The following is a 25,086-nucleotide window of genomic DNA, read 5'->3' as shown; positions in this document are numbered from 1 at the left end:
GTGAGCCGAGATCGGGCCACTGCACTCCAGCCTGGGAGACACAGCGAGACTCCGTCTCAAAAAAAAAAAAAAAAAAAAAAAAAAAAAAAAAAAACACAAGAATTTAAGTAATAGGTTATGTCACTTGCACAAGGACCCACGCACCTGTCATGTGACAGAGCAGTAGTTATGTTGCCTAATAAAACATACAATAAGTATGCTTGTGACTTATACATTTTAGAGATAAGGATGTTTTCTCTCCCTATCTGTCATATCTGCCTTGGAGATGTGCACAGGACAGATATCAGAAGACAAAGTGTCTTCCTGTCTTTTTTTTTTTTTTTTTTTTTTGAGACGGAGTCTCCTCTGTCACCCAGGCTGGAGTGCAGTGGCCGGATCTCAGCTCACTGCAAGCTCCGCCTCCCGGGTTCCGGCCATTCTCCTGCCTCAGCCTCCCGAGTAGCTGGGACTACAGGCGCCTGCCACCTCGCCGGGCTAGTTTTTTGTATTTTTTAGTAGAGACGGGGTTTCACCGTATTAGCCAGGATGGTCTCGATCTCCTGATCTCGTGATCCGCCCGTCTCGGCCTCCCAAAGTGCTGGGATTACAGGCTTGAGCCACCGCGCCCGGCCTCTTCCTGTCTTTTGAGAAAGCCTGAGCTCATAGAAGATTCCATTCTGAGTGTCCCCAAGGAGAAGGGGAGAGGGGACTTTTAGGGAAACCAAGTTAGCAGGGAAGTCTCCCAGGTAAAGAAAGGGAAGTGAGGCTGCAGGTCCTGGAGCAGAGGAAGCAGGTGTCTGTCCCTGGCAGCCCCAGGGAGAGGCAGGGGCCTCATCAGGGATGGCCTTACAGAGCCCAAACCTGAACATCTTTGTGGACGGGGGCAATGGCTGTGGCCTCAGTACCAGACAAAACCCTGACCAGAGGGTTTTTTGCTTGTTTGTTTTTGGTTGTTTTTTGCTGTAGGAAAACATGAGTCCTTTGGGATTACCTAGCTAAGAGGAGTCCAGTGGAGACTGAGACTGAATTTCCCGGCCGGGCAGGGGCTCACGCCTGTAATCCTAGCACTTTTGGAGGCTGAGATGGTGGGTCGCTTGAGTTCAGGAGTTCCAGACCAGCCTGGGCAACACGGCAAAACCCCGTTTCTACAAAAAAATGCGAAAATTAGTCGGGCGTGGTGGTGCTCGCCTGTAGTCCCAGCTACTCTGGAGGCTGAGACAGGAGGATCACCTGAGCCCAGGAGTTCGAGGCTGCAGAGACCCGTGACTGTGCCACTGCACTCCAGCCTTGGCAACAGAGACCAGTTTGAAAAATAAAAAAAGATTGAGTTTCCCATAAGCCTGGAAGATTGGGGTTTGATTTTTGCTTGATTTAAAGGCAATAAATAAATGAGATATTTTGTGCTACTTATTTTAAGCTCTTACACTTCTTGCTTTATATTCTGGGGTACCTGCATTTTTAGTGGTGTAATTTATTTGTCTAGATCTGTTTGCCCCTTAACCTGTAAACTCCCGGAAGGATCACGATATCATGGATGTTCCAGAACATACGCTCATCGAAGTGTAAAGGTTGATTGGGGTTGGGGGAGGTCTCTTCTTGAGAGCGATGGTCTCAGGATAGAAACTGGAAGGGGGCGCGTTTGAGATGTTAGGATTTCAGGAAGACAAGCTGTGACTCGGGAGTAGGGAAAAGTGGATTTTCTAGACGAAAGGTTAGGCAGAATCTGGGAATGGTCCGACTGGGGCACCAAGGGGGCCCCTGGCAAGCCCCGCCTCGGCCGGAGGACCGGCGCGGAGTGACGCAGCGCGGTTTGGCCGCTGTGGGGCGCCGTAGCCCGCGCCGTTGTCAGGGGAACGGGCCCAGCGCCGGACGAGGCCCATCCAGTCTGGGCCTGGCCTGGCCGCCCCGCAAGCCTGCTGGAACCGGAGCTGGAGCCGGAGCTGGAGCCAGAGCCAGAGCCCGAGGACTCGCCGGCCCAGTCTCCGTCAGGGATGGGGCCCCGCTCCCGGGCGCGTTGCCGCCCAGTCCCGGGGACCGTCCCTACCGCGAGGGTCTGAAGCGCGGCTGCCCCGGGGAGGGTGGAAGGCCAGGCGTGGGGCCCGAACCTCTGGCTGACCTTGGCAGGGCCCATCTGGCACGGCCGCCGCGGCGCGCAGGTGAGGAGTCCCCGCCCGGTTTCTCACCTCGGAGCCTGGCTTGAGCCACGGGGTCGCGGATGCTGCCGCCTGGCCAGCTTTGGGCTCACTTCCGCCTGGAGCTGGTGGCCTGAGTTCCAGGGCCCGGGCAGAGCGCGGGGCTTCCTTTTAGCATGCATCAAGTTCACAGATCTTCCTTGAGCGCTCACTCTTTGCCAGGCTCTGTGCCAGGCGTGGGCACAGAGGACTCCGAACAGACGTGGCCCGTCTCCAGAACCCAGAGCATTAAGGAAGGTGGCTGGGAAGCAGGTGTCATATATGACTAAAGTGATTTCAGGTCGGGTTAGGCTCTCTGGTATTGAAATCTAGGGGTTGGTCATGGAGGGTCTGTTTTAAAAGGAAACCATGGGAAGAGTTTTTAATTTTTTTCCTTTTTTTTCTTTGAGACGGAGTTTTGCTCTTGTCGTCCAGGCTGGAGTGCAGTGGCACGATCACGGGTCATTGCAACCTTCGCCTCCCGGGTTCAAACGATTCTCCTGCCTCAGCCTCCCGAGTCTGGTGTTACAGGTGCCTGCCACCACACCCAGCTAATTTTTGTATTTTTGGTAGAAACGGGGTTTCAACATGTTAGCCCTGGTGGGACTAACATGGACTTGAACTGGACTTGAACTCCTGACCTCAGGTGATCCACCCTCCTCGGCCTCCCAAAGAAGAGTTTGGATGAGTTTCACATTTGAAAAGCTCATTTCACTCTGGCTGCTGAACAGCATGGTTGTGACAGGACATACTGGGAAGTCAGCTGAGGGCCATCCTAGTTCTGCCAATCTAGCTGTGCCTCCTAAAATAACTCATTTAGTGCCTCTGAGCCTCAGTGTTCTCATGATGGGGGTGGATGTTCTGCGTGTTTTTTATGAGAAAGTGAGAGGCCAGTCATATCTGAAATCAATGACTACAGGGATCTGCAAGAATGGTTGGAAATGATAGGACCTTCCTTAGAGCTCTGTGAAAACTGAATGAGTGAATTCCACTGAAGCAGTGCCTGGCACAGAATAAGTGCCCTCTAAATGCTGGTGTTGGTTATTATCATGCAAACACTGTAGGAGAGCAATGCTGGTGGTTTGGATTGGGGTAATGGCAGCAGAGATGGTAAAAAAGTGGCTTGACTTCCTTTACTGAAGGAGAGCTGGGTTCAGACCTGGGCTGAGGGGTGGTCTCTGCTTTTGTGGAACTGTTGGTTCACTGTGGGAGATGGGTTTATAAACAGATAATCACCATGAGATGCAGTAAAAGCAACAGTGGTGCTTAATTAGCCAGATTGTTTTGTTTTGTTTTTGTTTTTCTTTCTTTGTTCTGTCACAACTTTGTTCTTAATGACTGTTGCGCTGGGTGTTCCCCAAGGCTGGCTCCTGCAGTCATATGAGTTGATTTCCTGGTTGAAATCAACAACCTTGGCCTCTCTTCATTGGCCTTGTTTCTATTCTGTGTTACTCCCTCCTTCTTGTCCCCTTTCCTTGGCTTCATTTGTATCCCAATTTGCAATGGTTGCTTCAGGAGGAGAATGGCACAGAAAATGTTTGCAAACCATGTCGACTCAGGAATAATTGGGGTTTCAAGCTTTTCTTGCCATGGCATCAGACCTTTTTTTTTTTTGACAGAATCTCGCTCTGTTGCCCAGGCTGGAGTGCAACGGCGTGATCCCGGCTCACTGCAAGCTCGACCTCCTGGGTTCAAGAGATTCTCCTGCCTCAGCCTCCTGAGTAGCTGGGATTACAGGCGCCCACGACCATGCCCAGCTAATTTTTGTATTTTTTTTAGTAGAGACGGGATTTCACCATGTTGGCCAGGCTGTTCTCGAACTCCTGACCTAAGGTGATCCGCCCGCCTCGGCTTCCCAAAGTGCTGGGATTACAGGCATGAGCCACTGCGTCCGACCAGCATCAGACTTCCGCCTGTTATGAGAGAGAAAGCGAGGGCCCAGCTACCTCTGAGACCAGTGACTGGAGAGGTCTTTGAGAACAGCTTGAAGTTCCAGTTTAGTTTTCGGTAGTTGTGTGATGTGCATCCGTTAGTTGAACTAGAGCTGCTTCTCAGAATTTTAAGGTCAGAGACTTCTCTGGCACCTGTGGGGAATTTTAATAAATGAAGTACTCGTCCCTAAACAATCTTTTGTAAATGACTTTTGTGCTGTAAAGCACTGTGTACCGTGAAATGTTTTCTGTCTAGCTTCTCTTTAGGTAGTTCAACTGGGCATCTGTTAAATCTCAGTGAAAATTATTTCAAAAGCAGATCCTGGGGGAAACAAAGTTCATTTAGGAATACTCATAGATAGAAAATCTCCCGACTGGATGGTGGTTTATACTTGTAATCCCAGCCCTTTGGGAGGCCAAGGTGGGAGGCTTGCATAAACCCATGAGTTTGAGGTTACAGTGAACGATGATCATACCACTGCGCTCCAGCTTGGGCGACAAAGAAGGATCCTGTCTCTAAAAAAAAAAAAAAAAAAAAAAAAAAAAAAGGGGTAGGCTGGGCGCCATGGCTAAGAGGCCGAGACCAGCCCAGCCAACATGGTAGAATCCCATCTCTACTAAAAAAAAAAATTAAAAAGTAGCCGGGCGTGGCGGCTGGCTCCTGTAATTCCAGCTACTCGGGAGGCTGAGGCAGGAGAATCACTTGAATCCAGGAGGCGGAGGCTGCAGTGAACCAAGATCGCACCACTGCACTGCAGCCCAGGCAACAAGAGTGAAATTCCGTCTTAAAAAAAAAAAAGTGAAGAAAAGAGAAGAAAATCTCTCACATTGGCCAGGCGTGGTGGCTCATGGGCTGGGCGCAGTGGCTCACGCCTGTAATCCCAGCACTTTGGGAGGCCGAGGCAGGCAGATCATGAGGTCAGGAGATCGAGACCATCCTGGCGAACACGATGAAACCCCGTCTCTACTAAAAATACAAAAAAATAAGCTGGGCGTGGTGGTGGGCGCCTGTAGTCCCAGCTCCTCAGGAGGCTGAGGCAGGAGAATGGCTTTAACCCGGGAGGTGGAGCTTGCAGTGAACCGAGATCCCGCCACTGCACTCCAGCCTGGGCGACAGAGCCCCAGACTCTGTCTCAAAAAAAAAAAAGAAAAGAAAGAAAAAAGAAAATCTCTCACATGGAAACCACAAATCCTCTAGCAAAAGGACAAGATGCATGGGAACAAAAGTTTCCTGTGGAGTGCACTTTCCCTTTGGGTTCTGGGAGTCTCTGGTAGCTGAGTTGGCTCTGGCCAAGGATGAAGCAGGTCCTGCCTAGCAGCTCCTCTGTTGTGCTGTCTGGTTGTGTGATTCCAGCTTTGACAAGAACCCTAACAGCTCATAGGAAGTTCTATGGCTTTTCCTCATAGCTCTGTAGCTGAGCATCTTAGAATTGCTTTCAAGAGTGAGAAAACATTTCACTAAAACCAAGCACCCTTGTTAGGTAGGAATTCTTTGTCTGGCATGATAACAGGGCTCTAGATCACACGAGTGTGTTTCGTCCACAAGGCAGCTCAGTGGGGCCTGGAAGGCAGGAGGTGACATCCCCCAATCGTTTATTATTTGACATACTTTTTGTTTTCAAAAGCAGTACATGCTCATGATAAAATAAATAAATAAATAAATATATATATATATATATATACGAAGGAGTACCAGGAAATGCAATTTCTGTCTTACAGCTCTTGGACCACTAGATCTCCTTCCTAGGGGCTGCTCCTGTGTTTGGTTTCTTGCATTTCATTCTGGAGAGAATCTATGCATATAGGAATGTAGATGTTTATGCATCTGTCCCCCTCCCCCACTTTTTTTTTTTGAGACAGAGTCTCGCCTGTTGCCCAGGCTGGAGTGCAGTGGCGCGATCTCAGCTCACTGCAACCTCCGCCTCCCAGGTTCCAGCGATTCTCCTGCTTCAGCCTCCTGAGTAGCTGGGACTACAGGCCCGTGCCACCACGCCCAGCTAATTTTTGTACTTTTAGTAGAGATGGGGTTTCACCAGGTTGACCAGGCTGATCACAAACTCCTGACCTCAAGTGATCCACCCTCCTCGACCTCCCAAAGTGTTGAGATTACAGGCATGAGCCACTGCGCCCGGCCCTCTTTGTTTTTATTCACTTGGTAGCTCCATCTACAAGTGTTCTTCATCTTGCTTTTTCACTTAATTGTGTATCAAAGATTACTTCATCCATTTTTTTTCTTTTTTTATCCGTTATTTTTGATGCTGCCTAGCATTTTATTGTGTGGATGTGCCATAGTTTATTTATATTGTCTTTTGTCCTTTATTATTTCAAATAATGCTGCAATAAATCTTTGTGAGTATATGTATAAGATAAATACCTAGGAATGGAATGTCTGGGTCAAAGGGCATCTATATTCTAAAGTTTCGCCAGACTTGGACATTGCCAAATTGCTTCACTGAACTTTGTTTAAAGATGAGTATAGAAGAGATCCAAAGAAGTGAATCTGTGACATTTGCCTCAATGTTCCTCAGTCTGTGAGTGGCAGCTCGGGAACCAGAAAAGGGCTCTACTCCAGGCTCAGCCCTCTTCCTTTGGTCCCACCTGTGTCTCCCCATTGGTGGTGCAGGGCCCTCCAAGTGTCTGCTTCAACCCTCTCCCTTTCTCCTCTGACCCCATCACCCTGCCCTCCCAGTTCCTTGTCCTTTCCTGGGAAACCCTCTTTAGTAATTGACTTGATTCTGAAGCCCTCAGGTAGCTTGCAACAATCCAGGGATGCCCACAGTCTCTCCAGGGCTGGTACTTTTCACCTTGGTGTGGTTTCTTTGAGAGTGCTAGGCAAGAATTTCAGAACAATATTCCTAAATGTTTTTTTTTTGTTGGTAGCAGAGGTGGGCATGAGGAAAGTGGTCACTCATGTAACTATAATGTAGTTCATAATGAGAACTTAAAATGTTAAGATTTCCTTCCTTTGACTTAAATTAAGTCAAATGAATTGTATAAATTAAGGTACCCAAATGAAGTATAAATTAAGGTACCCAGGCAGGGCATGGTGGCTCACGCCTGTAATCCCAGCTCTTTGGGAGGCCGAGCCAGGTGGGTCATCTGAAGTCAGGAGTTCTTGAGACCAGCCTGGCCAACATGGTGAAACTCTGTCTCTACTAAAAATATAAAAATTAGCTGGATGTGGTGGTGCACGCCTGTAATCCCAGCTACTTAGGAGGCTGAGGCAGGAGAATTGCTTGAACCTGGGAGGTGGAGGTTACAGTGAGCTGAGATCGAGCCACTGTACTCCAGCCTGAGCGACAGAGCGAGATTCAGTCTTAAAATAATAATAATAATAATAATAAATTAAGGTAGCCTAACCTTATACTGAAAACACCATCTAAGGCTTTTTGCAAGTGAATGTTAACGTGAACAGATTACTGTCATCCTGCCAATGGCTTCCATCTTGCGGGGGACAAGGAAGGGGCCTCCACAGCTCCTCCTGCCTGCCTCAGTAGCCAGGTGGGTCCTTGGCTTACCCAGGCCACAGGACCCCCTCCTTCCTGTCTTCCCTTTATCACCACCAGCCTGACTCTCTATGGTTTGTTCTGTGGCAGTAGAAGGTACATGAAGAATGTTTTCCCAAGGCCGTGTACCTCTGAACCCTGCAAAGATGCATCTGGGGGTAGCCAGGTGGGCAGCAGGGAGCTTGTGGGCTTCACCACCACCTTCTGACCAGCTTCTCCCAAAGCACAGAGCTGCTGGGCTCCCTGCTGGGCTGCTGTGGTACCACTTCCCCCGTGCCCTTCTCCCCACTGGCTAGAAAGTTTTCCAAAGCACCCTGAGCTATTGGGTCACTCTCATGCCTTAAGCCTGCTTTGCCTCCCTGTGGCTCTTCCAGCAGTGCCCATGTGTCCTCACGTGGCCTTCTAGGCCCCCTGAGATCTGAGCCCTGCAACTTCTTCGGTCCCATCTCTCACTGGGTCCTGCCCTCCCCTCCCTCCTTCCCCTAACCCCCGCCCCCGCAACCTGTCCACCCTGTGTTCTGTCACATTGGATGGCTGGCCCTTGCATGGGCTGCCAAAATGCCCATTCACCACTGCCCTGGTTTCTGTTTGTGTCTGTCTGGGTCCCAGAAAAGAAGCCCCTGAGGGCATGCACCTGGTTCCATCTGTGTTTACATCCTAAGTACGCAGGCTGGGCCCCGATAAGTGCTGACTGGCCAAGGTCAGAGGGTGCCAGCTGGCCACGTTGTCGGGGAACAGAGCCACATGTCTTTCAATCTGGTCTCCTAGAGAAGTGCTGAGAGGGGAGCAACAGCCAGAGAAGTCCCGGGGTCTGGTGACAGTGTTTGGTCCCATCCATGGCCTGGAAGCCCCGTAATTGGATTCTCTCCGACCTCCCAGCCCTTTTAATCAAAATCTTTTGGGCCGAAGGAATTTGTGGCCACCAGCTCTGCAGGAGAAAATGTCAGCGGGCCGGGCGCGGTGGCTCATGCCTGTAATCCCAGCACTTTGGGAAGCCGAGGCGGGTGGATCACGAGGTCAGGAGATCGAGACCATCCTGGCTAACACGATGAAACCCCGTCTCTACTAAAAATACAAAAAATTAGCCGGGCATGGTGGCAGACACCTGTAGTCCCAGCTACTCGGGAGGCTGAGGTAGGAGAATGGCGTGAACCCGGGAGGCGGAGCTTGCAGTGAGCCGAGATCGCGCCACTGCACTCCAGCCTTGGCAACAGAGCGAGACTCCGTCTCAAAAAGAAAAAAAAAAAAAAAAAAAAAGAAAATTTTGTCAGTGAAGAGTAGGCTGGCCTGGGCATGCCTGTGGGCCAGCCTGGGCGTCTATTCCGGAATGCTGCCTCTGCCGAGGGAGGTCTGCCCAGCAGCACCATCCCCATTTCCACAGCCTCAAACAAGTGCTCGCTTCCTGGACCAAGGGGGTATCCTGATTTGGAGTCAGAGGCATCCCCAAGGCTGTATGTGGCGGGTGCCTGGCTGCAGATGGTGACTCCTCCTGCCTCAGGAGTCCGGGATACAGCAGCGCTGGGGGTACCTATGGCCACTGCCAGGCAGTGGGGCCGGATCAGCCGCATGCCTCTCTTTTGCTCTTTGGAAACTCCTGCAAGGTGTAGGGTTGTTTAGGTTTGGGGATGGCAAAAGGAGAGCCAGACTTTAGGAATTCCAAATTCATGGATTCCTTTCAAAGTAGTTGCCCTGGTGATGGTGTCACTGGAGAGCTGATGTGCAAGCCACAGGGATTGGCCCCAGAGCAGAACCATCTAGCCCAACTGTATTCACAGGGCTTGACCTGATGACCTTTGACATTTCCACAATACAAGGACAAAGATTTGCTATCTTTGGGGGACTTGCAAAAGAAAGTGAGGGCTGGGATACTGGGTCATGCATGTAATCTCAGTGCTTTGGGAGGATAAGGTGGGAAGATCGCTTGAGCCCAGCAGTTGGAGACCAGCCTGGGCAACATAGTGAGACTGTCTCTGCAAAAATAAAAAATAAAGAGCTAGGCATGGCGACACGCCACTGTAGTTCTAGCTACTCAGGAGGCTGAGGCAGGAGGATCACTTGAGTCCAGGAAATTGAAGCTTCAGTGAGCTATCATTGTGCCACGACACTCCAGCCTGGGTGACAGCACAAGACCCTGTTTCAAAAACAAAAAACAAAACAAAACAAAACAAAGCAAGGCCAGGCACAGTGGCTCACGCCTATAATCCCAGCACTTTGGGAGGCCAAGGCTGACAGATCTCTTGAGTCCAGAGTCCAAGAGTTGGAGAACACCCTGGGCAACATAGTGGGACCCGGTCTTTACAAATAAAATAAAATAAAATAAAAAAATTAGCCAGGTACATGCCTGTAGTTGCAGCTACTCTGGAGGCTGAGGTGAGAGGATCACTTGAGCCTAGGAGGTCAAGGTTACAGTGAGCTGTGATGGTGCCACTGCACTCCAGCCTGGGCAACAGAGCAAGATCCTGTCCCAGAAGAAAAAAAACCCTAAACCCAAAACCAAAAAACCACCAGCTGAATCCCTGGGGAAAAACTTAAGTCCTCCATTTAGTTTTGAGACCTCTGGGGGACTACTCAGAGGTCACTTCAAATAATGCTAGGCTTGGCCTGCAGGAAGCTCTGAGCCTCAGGTTGGCTGAAGGGCAGGGTGGCTAGGAGTGAGTGTCTGGCAGTCAGGGTGGTAGCCAGCCAGCAGCGGGAGATGGGCTGCGGGAGGCATGGGTTCAGGAGCCTGCAGAAAGCGGGCAGGGCTGGATGGATGGAAGGCAGGGGAAAGCGGGCCAGATGGCTTAGGGTGGACCAGGATTCCATACCATTTACTGTGCCCACGTTTCCTTTTATTTCAGATGTTTTCAAGTCAGCAAACATTTACTGAGGATCTACTGTGTACAAGGTACAATTCTGGGTGCCTGGGGGAAGGGACATAGGGGACAGAGATGAATAAACCCCACCCAGCACATTTGCTGCCTTTGGGGAAAGCTGTCCTAATGGGGGCAGACATGGGGATTGCAAAGCATCCCAAATGGCAAAGTAATTTGCCCAACAATAGCTTAGCATAAGGACCCCCTGACTCAGGGAGTCAGGGAAAGCTTCCTGGATGAGGCAATGCTTGCAGTTGGCTCTGAAGATCAAGCCTCATTCTGTGGACTGAGATGTGAGAAAGGTGATCCAGGCAGATGCACTGAGTGGGGGTCTGCGGCACCCTTTCTGCTTAGGTTCCCTGTCTCATGGGCAGAGGCTCCTGAAAGGAGAGTTTAGCTACCAGGGTTTTAGCCCCAGCTCCTGGCTTTCCCACCACGAGTGCAGAGCTGGCCTGTCTCCCAGGTATGGCGCTGCCTGCCTGGGCTGTTGTCCCATCTTGGGCCCAGATCTTTTTTTTTTTTTTTTTTTTTTTTTTTTTTCTTTTTTTTGAGACGGAGTCTCGCTCTGTCGCCCGGGCTGGAGTGCAGTGGCCGGATCTCAGCTCACTGCAAGCTCCGCCTCCCGGGTTTACGCCATTCTCCTGCCTCAGCCTCCCGAATAGCTGGGACTACAGGCGCCCGCCACCTCGCCCGGCTAGTTTTTTGTATTTTTTTTAGTAGAGACGGGGTTTCACCGTGTTAGCCAGGATGGTCTCGATCTCCTGACCTCGTGATCCGCCCGCCTCGGCCTCCCAGAGTGCTGGGATTACAGGCTTGAGCCACCGCGCCCGGCCAGGGCCCAGATCTTGGGGTTGGGGGTCTTCCTTCTGTAGCCCACCCCTTCCTGCCTGGCCTTCATCTCTGGCCACTGGGCCAGCTGTCTGGCTAGAGGGTGGCAGGTGGAGGGGGTGGTTGATGCCATCTGGTGGTCTGCCTCTGAGTCCAAGAGCATTAGCCCAGCCTTCTGTACAAAACTGTACACCAGGCCCAGATTTACTTAGAGAAACATGGTCATTTCTGCTGCTGAAGGGAACTAAAGAGGAATCCTTCCCTCCCTCTCGTGAGCTGGCCCCTCCCCAGCCAAGAACCCTCAGGCAGCATGGGGCAGAGCTTCAGGCTCCCCCAGTCCTAAAGGGATTTTGTGTCCACTGTGGGGCAGAGGGCAGATCCTCCTTCTGGGCGCCCCATTCCCCGTTTCCCTGAGCAAAGGATAGCGGGGGTGTCTGACACTTGGATTTGGACCTCAGGAAGGAGGTGACTAATCCTAACAGAATCAGCATGTGTTCTCATCACTCTGGCCCCGGCCTGATATTGTTACCAGATGAGAACATGTCTTATTGGGTTTAACTGCGATGGCTGTGGAGACAGCACTTTGAGTAACAGGCAGCAGCACTGTGTCCTGAATAAACCCTGGGTCCTCTTACCTTGTCCTGGCCAGGCTGGGGCCAGGGTTTGCTTTGGGCTTTGAGACAGCAGCCCACTCCCAGCCTTTCCCCACTGCCCGTCTCTATCGTGCTAGGATGCCAGTATCCCCGGCAGAGTAGCTGGGAGATGGTTTTATGTCGCAGCCTACTCCCCCTTGCTGAAACCTGGCTGCAGACACCGGCCCTGGGCTCCAGCCCGGCCTCTTGGGCTAATGCTCTCTCTACTGTTTCTCCCTCTGGAGATGAACATCTGCAACAAGCCCTCCAACAAGACTGCCCCTGAGAAAAGTGTGTGGACAGCGCCGCCGGCACAGCCCAGCGGACCCTCCCCTGAGCTGCAGGGCCAGCGATCCCGCCGGAATGGGTGGAGCTGGCCCCCTCATCCGCTCCAGATTGTGGCCTGGCTGCTGTACCTCTTCTTTGCTGTGATCGGCTTTGGGGTCCTTGTTCCCCTCCTGCCTCACCACTGGGTGCCTTCTGGCTACGCTGTATCCTTGGGAAAGCATGGGGCTGGTGTGTGGAAGTGGGGAGGCAAAGGATGGCCGGCACAGCGGAGGCCCAAAGCCAGGTTCAGAGCCTCGGGGAGCACAGTCAGGGGAGCAGAGCAGGGTGGGCCCAGTCCTGGGGACCTGCTGCTTCCCATCCTGGCCTCCAGCCTCCACCTGACCTCTCCCCCGATAGGGTGAGTGGGCATGCCTAAAATACCTAGGAGCATGTCAAGCCCTGCAAGGATGTGAATCCTGTCCGCGGAGGCACCACAGGAGCAGTTGTAGAAGGAGGAGCCTCAAACCATCCTGACACTAACTGTGTTCAAAGCTGAACAAAGGACGAAGTAGGGAGTAATTAGTCCATTTATCAAAGAATTTTTCACTTTTCAAAGAGTCACCATAGAATTCTTTTACATGGTAAGTGTCCTGGTGCCTTTAAAATATGGTTTTATTTATGGACAGACTGTGCCCAGGACTGTTTATGGGCACATTGATTCTGTAAATCAGACCCTTTTAGAGTGAGGTTGAATGTGACAAGAGACGGGCTGGAGATACCCCGGAGGCTCCTGGGAATAGTGACAAACCCAGACTTGCCTGAGCCCAGTGGTGTGATTGCCCCGTCCCTGGCCACAGCCCCCAGGAGCAGAGGATGTGGCTGCAAAGCCAGGGGGTTGCAATGAAGCAGGCATCTCTGTGCTCCTTTCCGGAGAGTTCCTATTTGAGTGTCCTTCACGAAGATGACTCCTGTGGGGAAGGTGAGGGCGGCCTAAGGGTGGTTGGCAGGGATAAGCCTGAAAGCCTGGGACATCGAGCCTGTGGTGAGCTCTGTCCCTGCTCAGCACCTTCAGAGCTGCACAGGACCGAGCAACTCCTGCCAGCTCTGTGGGTCTCAGCCTCATCCTCTGTCTGATGGGAAGGCTCCTACCAGGAGCACTTTAAGATATATGTGAGCACTAGAATTCATTAAGCCACAAACGTGAACGTGCTCTTTTGGGAAACCACAAAGCCCTGGGCTGGCGAGTGACAGGGTAGGTGTGTGGAGGGGGACCCTAGAGGAGGTTGTCTTCCTTAGACACAGCAGTGCCATCTGGGGGCTTCTTGTTCACTAGAGCCCAGGGGCTGGTCATCAGTTCTGTGAATGGAAAACTGGACTTTCCCTGAGGTGACCAACAGGCCTTAGTGCTGTTAAGTCATGGGACATGGGAATGCATCATGGGACATTCCTCCTGTGATCTGGAATGGACACGCCCCTCACTAGGGATCACCTGAGTTTCTGCCATCAGGATACCTGGGAAACCAGATTAACCAGATAAACAACCCCATGGCTTGGACAAGTAGAAGCAAAGCAAATCATGATAAACAGAAGGCAGTAGCATTTATTAAACCCTTACATGTGCCAGGCCCTGCGTCAGCCACTTTACATGAATGATCTCATTTGATCCTCATAGTCATCCTGTAAGGAGGTATTCTCCCCATTTCCTAATGAAGAAGCTGGGCACAGAGGTTCCATGACTTCCTAAGATCACATAGCAGGCACCCAGTGAGGCCAGATGGGCTGCTCAGGAAGCCTGACTGTCATGAGAGGGACGGTTTGAGGACTCTGTCTCCACATTCAGGGTTTGTCTGCTCTGGGCAATGCAGAAGCTCACAGAGCCACCTGGTTTGTGCCTGACCAGCCTGTACGCTCTCCTTCCTTCCATCAGAGCCTTCTCCTTTCTGCAGGCTCTCTCAGGTCCCCTGAGGAGTGAGGTAGGATCATAGTGGGTACCAGGTACCCACCTTGGGCCTGGAACTGGCCTGGGCCTTAGGGATGCAAGCTGAGCCCTAGGGTGCTGGGCCCCTGGCTGAAGGGAAGGCTGGTGCACTGGAGATGGTGATCACGCCACATGGTGAGTTCAGCAGATTGTGAGGGCAGGTGGAGGCCACCTACACCAGCATCACCGTGTGTCCACAGGCACACTCGAGGCCTGTCACTCCCCTCCTTTCCCACCCCAGCTCTCCCCACATGCTCTTGGCTCTCCCCCTTCCTACCTCACTTAAATCCAGTCAGTCATCCAGCCCTGTTGATTTTGCCTCCTAAATAGACATTGAATTGGTTCCCGGTTTCTGCCACTGCCAGCTGCCTCTCTTCCCTGGATGACCGCTGAGTTTCTAAACGGGTCCCCCACACACGCTCTCACCTCGGCCAACCCATCTGCATTCCTGCCCTTTCCAAAAACCAAATCTGATAATGTTGCGCCCCAGCTCCAGGCTTTCTAATGGTTTCTTCCTGCCTTAAGCAGTGAGGCCCAAGGCCCGGTGCGATGGTTCACACCTGTAATCCCAGCATGTTGGGAGGCGGAGGCGGATGGATCACCTGAGGTCAGGAGTTCCAGACCAGCCTGGCCAACATGCGAAACTCTGTCTCTACTAAAAATACAAAAATTAGCCAGGCGTGGTGGCACACGCCTGTAATCCCAGCTACTTGAGAGGCTGAGGCTGGAGAATCACTTGAACCCGGAGGGCGAAGGCTGCAGTGAGCCGAGATAGTGCCATTGCACTCCAGCCTGGGCAACAGAGAGAGACCCTGTCTCAAAAAAAATAAAGAAATGAGGCTCAACATGGCATCAAGGCTCCGCATTCTGGACTCTGCCTCTCTCCCCCATTTCCTCTGATGTGATTTTCCCTGTCCTCTTCTGTTTCCACGGCACTGGTCTCTGCCTGGAATCCCCTTGCCTCTCTCCCTGCTCCCAACACCCAGCTAAATTAGAGGTCGAGAACTAGAAGCCCATGGGTGAGTCCAGCCTGCAGGTTTGTTTTTTTGAATTGAAGGATAGTTAACAAAGAAAATGCACAGATCTTAATGTTCCTTCTATAGGCATGTTTTAAAAATTATTTATTTCCTTAACATTTAAACATTGAGAGATCTCATAAAAATCCAGACTTCTGGTTCCTTTTGAGAAGCCAGAAATTGGCCACACAGACCCTCATTCTTGCATTCGTGCAAGACAGCCGTGAGCTGGAGGCACACTTCAGCCAAACTGCTGGTTGGCACTCCACATGTTCCCCACAGCCACAGTCCCTAGCCAGGCCCCCTTTCCTCTTTACCTGCCAGGTCCCTGGAATCCATTCTTCTCTAAGTCTCAGCTGAGACAATACTTCCTCAGGTAAGCCTTCTGGACCCCTTCAGACTAGATGAGGTCACTTGGTTACAAACTGGCATATCCATGAACTTTCTTCATTGTAATTAACCCATTATTTGATTGATAGCCATGTTTTTGGGTGGGAGTGGTGGCCTGTAATCCCTGCACTTTGGGAAGCCAAGGCGGGCAGATCACCTGAGGTCAGGAGTTCGAGACCAGCCTTGGCCAACATGGTGAAACCTTGACTCTACTAAAAATACAAAAATTAGCCAGGCGTGGTGGCAAGTGTCTGTAATCCCAGCTACTCAGGAGGCTGAGGCAGGAGAATCACTTGAACCTGGGAGACAGAGGTTGCAGTGAGCCAAGATCACGCCATTGCACTTCAGCCTGGGCAACAGAGCAAGATTCCGTAAAAAAAAAAAAATCCATGTTTTCCACCAGACTGCAGTCTCTTCAGTGCTGGGGACTCTTGCCCCTGCCATATCCCTCAGTGCCTATCACAACAAAAGACCTCAGTAGACAGCTGAATGAATGACCCCAGGAGTGAGGCAGGAGAAGAGTTGGGGCAGGCAGGGAGTAAATGTTTGCCCTCATTCAGTGTCTGAAGAGTGGATGGCATGGTGAGCACAGTAGCTGGTGATAGCAGAGAGGTTTGGGAGGAGCCAGAGGAAAGGGACCTTGGCACCGAGCAGAGGAGTGAATTTCAGCCGGAGAGCTCTTGAGACCCACTATAGGAGTGCAAGCAAGCAGAGAGGGCTTTGGGTCTGAGCTTTTAAAAACTTTCTCTGCGACTGTGTGAAGCATAGACTCAAGGGAACTCAGACAGGAGGGGAGAGTTGGGAAGCTATAGAGTGGCACAGGCAAGAGATGAAGACTTGGCCATAGGGATAGAAGGGGCAGTGATGGCCACGGGATTGTCTCTCTCAGCTGTGCTGTGGCACACTAGGGCGGAGCCTGGTTTATGCGGATATCTAGAGAAATTTGGCTGCTGGGAGGAGAAGGAAGGGAGGAAAAGAGATTGGACAGCTGATGAATGAAGGATGGCAGATGGATGATGGGTAGAGCATGAATGATGGAGGGATGATATCTGCCTGGCTAGCAAGAGGACGAGTGCAATTTTGGGCTGAAGCAGGTGGGATCAAGGGAGGGAGAGTGGATGGCTGCCTGGGTGGAATCTATGGGTGAATTTTTACACATCAGACTTTGTAGCAAATTGTCAGCAAACTTGTCTCCTGCATTTGGCCCAGTCATTGAGCAGATAGGTCCTGGAAGAGCTGTGTTTCAGCTTCAGAGACTAGCCATGCTGCCCCTGACCAGGCCCTGAACATAGCAGGCCATCCCAGACACTCAGCCCAGGACTCCAAGTGCCTAGATTCTTGGTAGGGGAGGTAGCAAGTGTCCGAGCCCCTGTCTGCAAGGGGTTCTCCATCTGGCCCAGCTAATGAAAAGGGGGATGGCTGCAGCCCTCTTGGAAGTGACTTCCTATGAAAGCAAGATAAGCAAGCTTTAAACTTCAGGTTCTTGGGCCTTAGGTGGGGTTGATCTCTTTCAGTCTCACATCATCATTTGGAATCTGAAACCAGAAACCGGCCTGAGGTCAGACCAGCTAGGGCCTGCACCAGGCCTGGAGCAGTGAGGCCAGGACTCTGCGATTGGGCACCAGGACTCTGCGACAGCAGGCACTGCTGGCTGGCTGTGGACTCCTTTCCTAGATGGCCCCTCCCCCTTTCCATTTGGGGCACAGGGGTCACCTGGAGAGGTCTGATGAGGAGGCTCTGAGGGACTGGAGGTAGGAGGTGGCACAGGCAGAGAATCTGCACAAAACAGGCTGGCATGGCAGTGGGGAGTTCTCTGGCTGCAAGGAGTGGGGTAGGACTCCCAGCTGGCAGAGTGCGGAGTGAGTCTTTAACCTGCTGGGCCAGTGCATGGGCGCCATCTTTGCCGGCCACCTTGTGGTGCACCTGACCGCCGTCTCCATCGATCCAGCAGATGCCAACGTACGAGACAAGAGCTATGCGGGGCCCCTGCCCATCTTCAACCGAAGCCAGCACGCACATGTCATTGAAGACCTGCACTGCAACTTGTGCGACGTGGATGTGTGAGTGTGTGTGGGTGCGTGTGGCTGCCGAGTGTGCTATGGGGTGCACGGTGGAGAGGGGGTGCCGGGGCTTCACAGCTATCCCTGATGCCTCAGAACCCTCATGTTTTATGCAGTCAAGAACCTTGATGGCGTGACAGAGAATTGGGTTCCTGAGAAGGTGAAGAGAAGGTGATTGGAAACAGAAGATGAGGAGTAGTATTCCAGCAGTTAAAGGAGGAAACATTTGGCCCTGCCCAAATATTTCTAATGAGCAGCTCTGCCAGTGATAGCCCCACATCTCTTGCCAGTATTCCCATTTAGGGGTGGGCAGGGGCGTTGATGCCTGAGACTGTGTGCTGAGCTCTTCCTGCAGCCACCCTGTCTGGTTTTCTCACTTCATGGAGGAGGAAGAGCCCAGCACTTACAAAGGCTGATAGGTCAGACATAGCCACTGATAGCGGAGCCAGATTTACACCTGGGCGGCCAGGCCCCCAAGCAGATACTGGTGCCCTGGCCTACCCAGGAGGAGTCTGAGGCCCAGGGGGAGCAGGTGGCTTGCTAAGGTCCCTCTGCTAACATGGAGGAGTCAGTACGTGCTGCACCCCTACCCCCTTGGCTGGTCCCAGCTGCCTCTCTAGGGGCCCCTCTCCACCCTTCTGGAGCCCCACAGTCTCCAGGTCTCTGGTGGGGGATCAGGGATGGGGACATGGCCCAAGGCCAGCCCCCGCAGGAAGCCTGTTGAAGGGGTCTGTCTGCAGACTGAGCAAGCCCCTAGCCTTTAGGCGCCAAAGACTTCCTGCCATTCACTGGGCACCCGCCAGCACACTTTCCAAGCGATTGCTCCAGAAGCTGCTGCCCATTGCAGGGCTCTGCCCTGTTCTGGTGGAGGGGTTGTGCCTTTGGGCCTGCCCTGTGCCTCCCTGGGCTGGGAGACTACCCTGAGCCCCTGTGGTGAGCATGCTCATGCGGATGGCGGCCTGCACTTCTTTTGCCTCTTTTCTCTTAGTCCACACAGACTGAAGTTTCTGGGAAAATGCCAGTACCATTCCCATAGAATGGCAAGGAAACAGGGACCCACTGCCAGAGGTGTCCGGAAGGGCAGTGCAGGCCCTGGGCCCCACACCTTGCTGTCTGCAGCTCCCTGGGCCCACACCTGCATCTTCTGCCTTCTCTCAGGGTTCTTTGCCTGGAAAGGACGCCCATTTTCCGTTTCATGGCGCATCAGCTAGGCGCACAGTCCCGGAGCAGGAGGGGTGCACCTCCTTACCCCTCCTGCGGCTCCTGGGGTCCCCCAGCTCTTGGGAGCGCTGCCTCCTCCAGGGACCCCACCCCGCAGCGCCTGCAGAGGGCGCGCGCGCTCCTCGTCGCTTCGCTCGGGGCTGTCTCAGGCCTGGCGCTTCGTCCTTCCACGGACCCCACTCAACCGCCCCGACCGGCCGGGCCACAAAGCGGGGAATAAGCCGGCCGACCGCGCTGTGCCCCCTCTCCCTGCAGGAGCGCTCGCTCCAAGCACTGCAGCGCCTGCAACAAGTGCGTGTGCGGTTTCGACCATCACTGCAAGTGGCTCAACAACTGTGTGGGCGAGCGGAACTACCGGTGAGGAAAGCCTGGCCGCACGGGGGCCTGGGGATGCACTGTCTGAGGGTGGGAGCCACAGACCTTGCAGCCCGCATGGCAGGCTGGCAGGGATGGGGATACTTAGAGGACCTGTGCCCATTTTATGCGGGGGTGCTGCCCAGAGAGAGATGCTCCTGGGTGCCGGCTGAGATGGCCAAGTGTGGGCCTGGAATCTTCCACCGAGCTGGCCCAGAGAAAGGTGGGCTGCCTGATGGGGTGGCCACCCGTCTTCAGTTTTGCTGTATGCCTTTGACTTCTGGGGAGTTGGGGCTGTGGGGTCACTCTCAGCCCTCTGAGCCCGTAGCAATGACCCTACAGCCCCAACTCCTATGAGCCCTCCGAGGCGCTGGAGCTCCCGGGAGCTGACAGCTACCCATGGCTGGGCCCAGGCTCTTTCTACATAGTGTTGCATCCGCTTTACTGGGTGTCCTGCTCCTGGTGCTGGTGGCCACATATGTCTTTGTGGAGTTCTTTGTCAACCCCATGCGGCTGCGCACCAACCGACACTTTGAAGGTCAGTTTAGGCTCCGGGCCTATTCTCACCCCCAACCCTGGTCACCTGTCACGTCCCCGGCTGAGCACACGCTGTCTGTGCCTTGCAGTCCTGAAGAATCACACGGATGTGTGGTTCGTGTTCCTGCCCGCTGCCCCTGTGGAGACCCAGGCCCCTGCCATCCTGGCCCTGGCTGCCCTGCTCATCCTTCTGGGCCTGCTGTCCACAGCCCTCTTGGGGCACCTGCTCTGCTTCCACATTTATCTCAGTAAGTGCCTCCCGCACCTGCCTTCCAGAGCACAGGGGTCCTCAGATTGCAGGAAGGTGCCCAGTTGGACAGTGGAGCCTGAAACCATGCCCCTGCCCAGTATGGGCTCGCTATGGTGGCCAGGTCTCACCCGATGGCTTCGTGTATTTGGGGACACTGGTTTCAGCCTGGGGCTGGTTGTCCTCCCTCCTGTTCTGAGCTCCAGGGTCCCCTTTCCACCACACTGAGCCCTCTCTTCCCCTCACCAGTGTGGCACAAGCTCACCACCTATGAGTACATTGTGCAGCACCGCCCACCACAGGAGGCCAAGGGGGTTCACAGGGAGCTCGAGTCATGTCCTCGCAAGATGCGGCCCATTCAGGTATAGAGGATGAGGGGTGGGAGGGGGCCTGGGTGTGGGGGGTGTTGGGCTGTGCACCAAGCAGCCAGTGAGGAGACAGGGCAAGGGAAGCAAGCCTGGAACAGCTGCTGGGGGCGGGGGTGCTGGGGGCGGGGGTGCTGGGGGCAGCAGGGACCAGGCTTGTGTTGAGCGTGTGCCTGCTCACCCAAGCGTGGGCACAGCCAGAGGGAGCCCTGTGTTTCCCGGACCCCACGTACATGCCTGCCCAGGTGCCAAGCATGCGCGGACGGCATGGGATGTGGGAGCCTGGAAGTAAGCAGGTTGGGGCTGCAGCAGGAGAGAGAGAGGGATGGACCAGCGACGGGGTCAGTGATGGGTGGCCAGGATGGAGCCATCATTTCTCCCCATCCATGACCTTGAGCATTTATGCCCATTACCCTAATTTATGCTTAGAACAGCCTCTGTTGTAGATGTGCATACTGAGGCCTAGAAGGTTAACCACAAGCTGGGTCTGGGAAGAGTTAAGGTCTCCATGCTCTGGCCAGCCTGGCCAGGCCAGTGGCTGACCAGCCTATCCCCATTCCCATGCCCCCTGGCTTCCTGAGGTCAGCAGCTGGGGTGGGGGTGATCCAGTCCTCAGAGGAGCCCCTAGGGACTAGAAAGGCGGGGCCCAGGCAGGCTTTGCTGGGGGAAGGCTGAGCCCTGGATCCCGAGGCCTCATGGCAACTGGACACAAACAGAGGCTGGTGGGTGGGCTGGGGAGGGCCTAGGACCCCGCCTCTCCTGTTCTTGTCGCCAGGGCTGGACACTGCTTGTGGGCCAGGCTGCCAGGACTGGGCAGGCCTGGGCCTGGGGCGTGCTGGCTGTGGGTGGCGACTCCGCTGTTACACCACCGTATACCTGCCCCGGTGCTGGGCTCTGATGGTGGCAGCTGTGCTGGGGAGAGGGTACTGTCTCCAGCCCCACATCAAGAGGAGACGGAGGCCCAGATAATCAGGCAGGAGACTTTCTCAAGCCTCACAGGTAGCACCCACTGAGTCAGGGCAGGCTCTTCGGCCTTGCCCTGCCAAGGCTTTGGGGCCAAATGTAGCCATAGCAAAGACATTTAATTTCTGTTCTGTCCATCTGCAGTGACTCGAGGGAGGCAAACCCGGGGGACAGGAGTGATGTTCTTGTCCCTTTTTACAAAGCAGAGAGCTGAGGCTGAGGGCCCAGTACCATTCAGGAATGTACAGGGTTTTGAAAGTCTCTGAGGAAGGATCCTCTGGACAGCCATGGCGAGAGAGGACAGGGCTCTGAGTGGGGACTCACTAGGGACGCTTCCAGACTTCCGGAGCTGGCTAGGGCCTGGCGCCTGTCCCATCCTGGCCCCTCAGCTTCTGAGACCTCCTCTACTGCTGCCCCCTCGTCTGCTCCCCCATCTGGAACCCAGGGCCCCCCAGTGGGCTTTGCCCCTCTGCTGGCCCTAGAGGGTCACTGAGTCCACACTGGGGCAGAGAAGAGGTGTGGGGGAGAGTGATCTTGAGGTCCCCAGTCCCTGTGACTGGCCTCTAACCCCTGACCCCCGTGCCCCTCAGCCTAGGCTGGCGCTCCCACACCCCTCTCCAGAGCAGCAGCCAGGGCAGAGGTTGGGCGGGGCTGCTGGCTGGGCTCCTCCCCCAGATCTGTCAGGGCCCTGCAGGCAGCCACCCACCCCCACCCCAGCAGGAATGCAGGAGGGGCCCCTCTCTGGAGCCGTTGCCCCCAAACATAGGCTTGTTTTAGAGACGGCCTTGCTGTTACAGTGTCCTCTCTGCATTAGTCAGGACGCCTCCGTCTCCATGGAAACGGCTGCTGAACCCTGGGACAGCTGTCTGGGTGCTCCCGGCAAACCTTCTCCCCTCCGACCCCGCCCTGGACCAGCCCCCATCCCGCACCACGCCCTTTCTGGGCCTGCTTTCCCCCGGCTTTTGTTTCCTCACCTGGCGTCCTCCCCGGCAAAGCTGGGGGGAGTCCTGCGGGCGGGGGTGCAGGACTAGGCCACTCCTGCAACCCCCTGCCCTCAAGGCCCCTTTGCTTTCAGGGGTCGTGTCTGCACCCTCAGGGTTGCTGTGAAGATCAGGGCTTGCCTGTAAGCCTGGTGCTCAATGGGGCTGCGGCTCTGTTTATTCCACCACCTACTACCTTCCCTTTTGGCGTAGTGGCAGGGAGACCACCGCACATGCATTTACGCAGCCCCTTCTCGGCAGCCGGGATCGTGGCTGGTCCTTTGTGAGGGCGAGGGGTGCGCCCAGGACTCAGCTCTGCGGGAGCTGGTGGATGCACACTTAGGCCTGTTTCTCAGCCAGGGGAAAATAATTGGTTCAGAGGCTGGAGCCCTGGGGACGCCAGGAGCAGGTGCGGGCCGCTCTGAGCTTCCCACCACTCCCTGGCTGAGCCTCTCTAGGCCTATAGATCCATGGGGGCTGGGAGCCTTCCAGCAGGAGGCAGAGGCTGAATAAATGAGGTAAGGACCTGGGGATGAGGCAAGGGCCAGAAATAGGTGTTTTAAGCCTTACCCTACAGACGGGTTTTCCCAGCATGGCTAGGAGCCTGGCATGAGGCCTGAAATGACCCACAGAGGCCAGTGAGGGCAGGACTGCATGAGATCAGGGCTCAGGAGGCTCGGGAGCCACACCTGGCCTCCCAGCGTCCTTGACTCCCACCTTCCCCAGGAGATGGAGTTCTACATGCGGACCTTCAGCCATGTGCGCCCAGAGCCCCCTGGCCAGGCCAGGCCAGCAGCAGTGAATGCCAAGTGAGTGCAACCTGGGCATCTCCAGTTAGCATGGCAGGGCCATCGAGGCAGGAGAAGGCGGTAGGCTAAGGTTGGGGCATGGGTCTGGCCCTTCTCTGAGCTAACAGTGAGGGAAGCTTCTCTCAGCACCTCCAGCTGGGAGGGATTTGGGGAACAGAGCCCAGGCTTACCCTCCTGCTTCCCCCTCAGTCCCTCCCAGTTTCTTGCCACCCGTGGCCAAGCGGAACCTCCACCACCCTCTTCCCCAGACACTGTTGCCCTGCCTCCCCGGATCCGACCCCAGGTAGGAGGGATTGTGCTGGGCCTCCGGTCCAGGTGGAGTGGGATAAAAATAAGCCTCTACCCTGGCGCTCACCTCTGCTTCTTTTGGCGATGTGGGGCCCTCAGTCTCCCTCTTGTCTCTGCAGAAAAAGAGGAAGAGGCGCGTGTATAAAGTGCGGACGTCTGAGACCTCGGATCGGGCGTCGGGTGAGCCACTCCCTGTCCGGGTCCTGCTTTGGGAACTCGAGGGAGGGGAAGGCAGAGTCACAAGTGAGCCGCAGCCACTGGGCTCATGTTCCCTTCCCCTGCGCAGGGCCCAGGGCCCCCGGCCGCCGCTCCAGCTCGTCGACGGATTCCGCGGACGCCAGCCCTGTGCACGCTGCTGGCCCTGCTGGCGCCTACCACTCGGCGTCAGCAGAGTCCGTGGACGAGATACCAGTGGCGCAGACGCGCCTGGGCAGCGCCGCTCTGGCTGCCCCACGGGGCCAGGGCCGAGAGCCCACGCTGGCGCTGCAGGCGCGTGCCCCCGCCGTTTTCGTGAGTCCGAGTAGCGGCGAGCCCGGGGCGCCGGGCGGCCGGGAGGCTGGTCTGGCTTAGCTGGGCCGAGAGACCGGAGGGCCGAGTTGGAGCGGCCGGCCCGACTCTCTATGCAACACCCCATCCTTGCCGCACCGAGTGCACTTTAGAGGCCTCTACGGCCGGCGGGATCGGCCTCCCTCCCCCACGACTCAGCAATACCCGCCCCACCGGCTGTGATGCTCCAATAAACTTTTTTATGCTTTTGCGGACGTCGTGCTTACTTTCTTAATGACAGGGGCCACGGACCATCCAGAAGCCCGACCCTGGCCAGTCGACCGGCGGTGGGGAGGGGGTCCCTGTACAGTAGGTGGCCACCCAGGCTGCCCTGTGGAGGTGCTCAGGTGCGTCTCGTGGTTAGGAAAGGCCTTAGATGGCGGCCTGGAGGAGGTTATTTTATTTATTTATTTATTTATTTATTTATTTTTGAGACAGAGTCTCGCTTAGTCGCCCAGGCTGGAGTGCAATGGCCGATCTCGGCTCACTGCAAGCTCCGCCTCCCGGGTTCACGCCATTCTCCTGCCTCAGCCTCCCGAGTAGCTGGGACTACAGGCGCCTGCCGCCTCGCCCGGCTAATTTTTTGCATTTTTAGTAGAGACGGGGTTTCACCGTGTTAGCCAGGATGGTCTCGATCTCCTGACCTCGTGATCCGCCCGCCTCGGCCTCCCAAAGTGCTGGGATTACAGGCGTGAGCCACCGCGCCCGGCCGGAGGAGGTTATTTTTTTTAAAGATGGGCTTTGCGTTGGGAGGCCGAGAGAAAGCAGGCTTTGGACTCCGAAATAAGCAATGGGCACTGAGGCTGCGAGGTCCCGGGGAGGTGGCGGCGAAAGGAGGGGGCTGAGCCTGGAGGTCCCTGCAGGTTTTCCCTGCAGCAGGGCTGCCGTCGAATGCCAGCATGCTGGGGGTGGGCGAGTGCGATTCGCTCGTGGGGAGTCCCCTCCCTTCTTCCCCACTGCTCCAGACTCTGAATCCTACCCAGGAGAGCACGGGAGTTGTGGCCTGGGGGTGCCACCCGTTCAGTGGATGGCAGTGCTCTTGAGCCAACCGTAGACCCCTGTCACTGAGGGAGAGCTCCTTCCCGATTCCCCAAACCCCACCAATGCCGCGCTGCAGCCCCCAGATGGTCTCTGGTTGACTCTGGGGAGCTGGATCTCCCCTG

The 25,086-nt window shown here is 54.8% G+C and overlaps 2 protein-coding genes across 5 annotated transcripts in view; both read left to right on the top strand.

Moving 5' to 3' along the window:
• Window positions 1-25,086, top strand: part of TPPP3 (tubulin polymerization promoting protein family member 3) — a 268,538-nt gene that overhangs the window by 239,438 nt on the left and 4,014 nt on the right. The gene's annotated exons all lie outside the window — the stretch shown is intronic.
• Window positions 1,807-24,138, top strand: ZDHHC1 (zinc finger DHHC-type containing 1). Of its 3 annotated transcripts, none has more exons than XM_050773265.1 (12): window positions 1,807-2,135; window positions 10,428-10,474; window positions 12,148-12,393; window positions 17,438-17,613; window positions 19,090-19,191; window positions 19,602-19,726; window positions 19,815-19,973; window positions 20,222-20,334; window positions 23,007-23,089; window positions 23,279-23,372; window positions 23,497-23,557; window positions 23,664-24,138. In XM_050773265.1, exons 3-12 carry the CDS (start codon window positions 12,148-12,150, stop codon window positions 23,945-23,947), a joined length of 1,443 nt encoding a protein of 480 aa, XP_050629222.1. In that variant the 5' UTR covers window positions 1,807-2,135; window positions 10,428-10,474; the 3' UTR covers window positions 23,948-24,138. The 3 variants fall into 3 exon arrangements, with proteins under 3 accessions (XP_050629222.1, XP_050629223.1, XP_050629224.1); XM_050773266.1 differs by lacking the exon at window positions 1,807-2,135 and adding an exon at window positions 2,388-2,451; XM_050773267.1 differs by lacking the exons at window positions 1,807-2,135; window positions 10,428-10,474 and adding an exon at window positions 10,507-10,905.

The sequence above is a fragment of the Macaca thibetana genome, chromosome 20 (assembly GCF_024542745.1).
Source record: "Macaca thibetana thibetana isolate TM-01 chromosome 20, ASM2454274v1, whole genome shotgun sequence".
NCBI lineage: Eukaryota > Metazoa > Chordata > Mammalia > Primates > Cercopithecidae > Macaca > Macaca thibetana.
The sequence above is the reverse complement of the archived record's forward strand: the minus strand, read 5'-3'. Positions and strand labels throughout refer to the sequence as shown.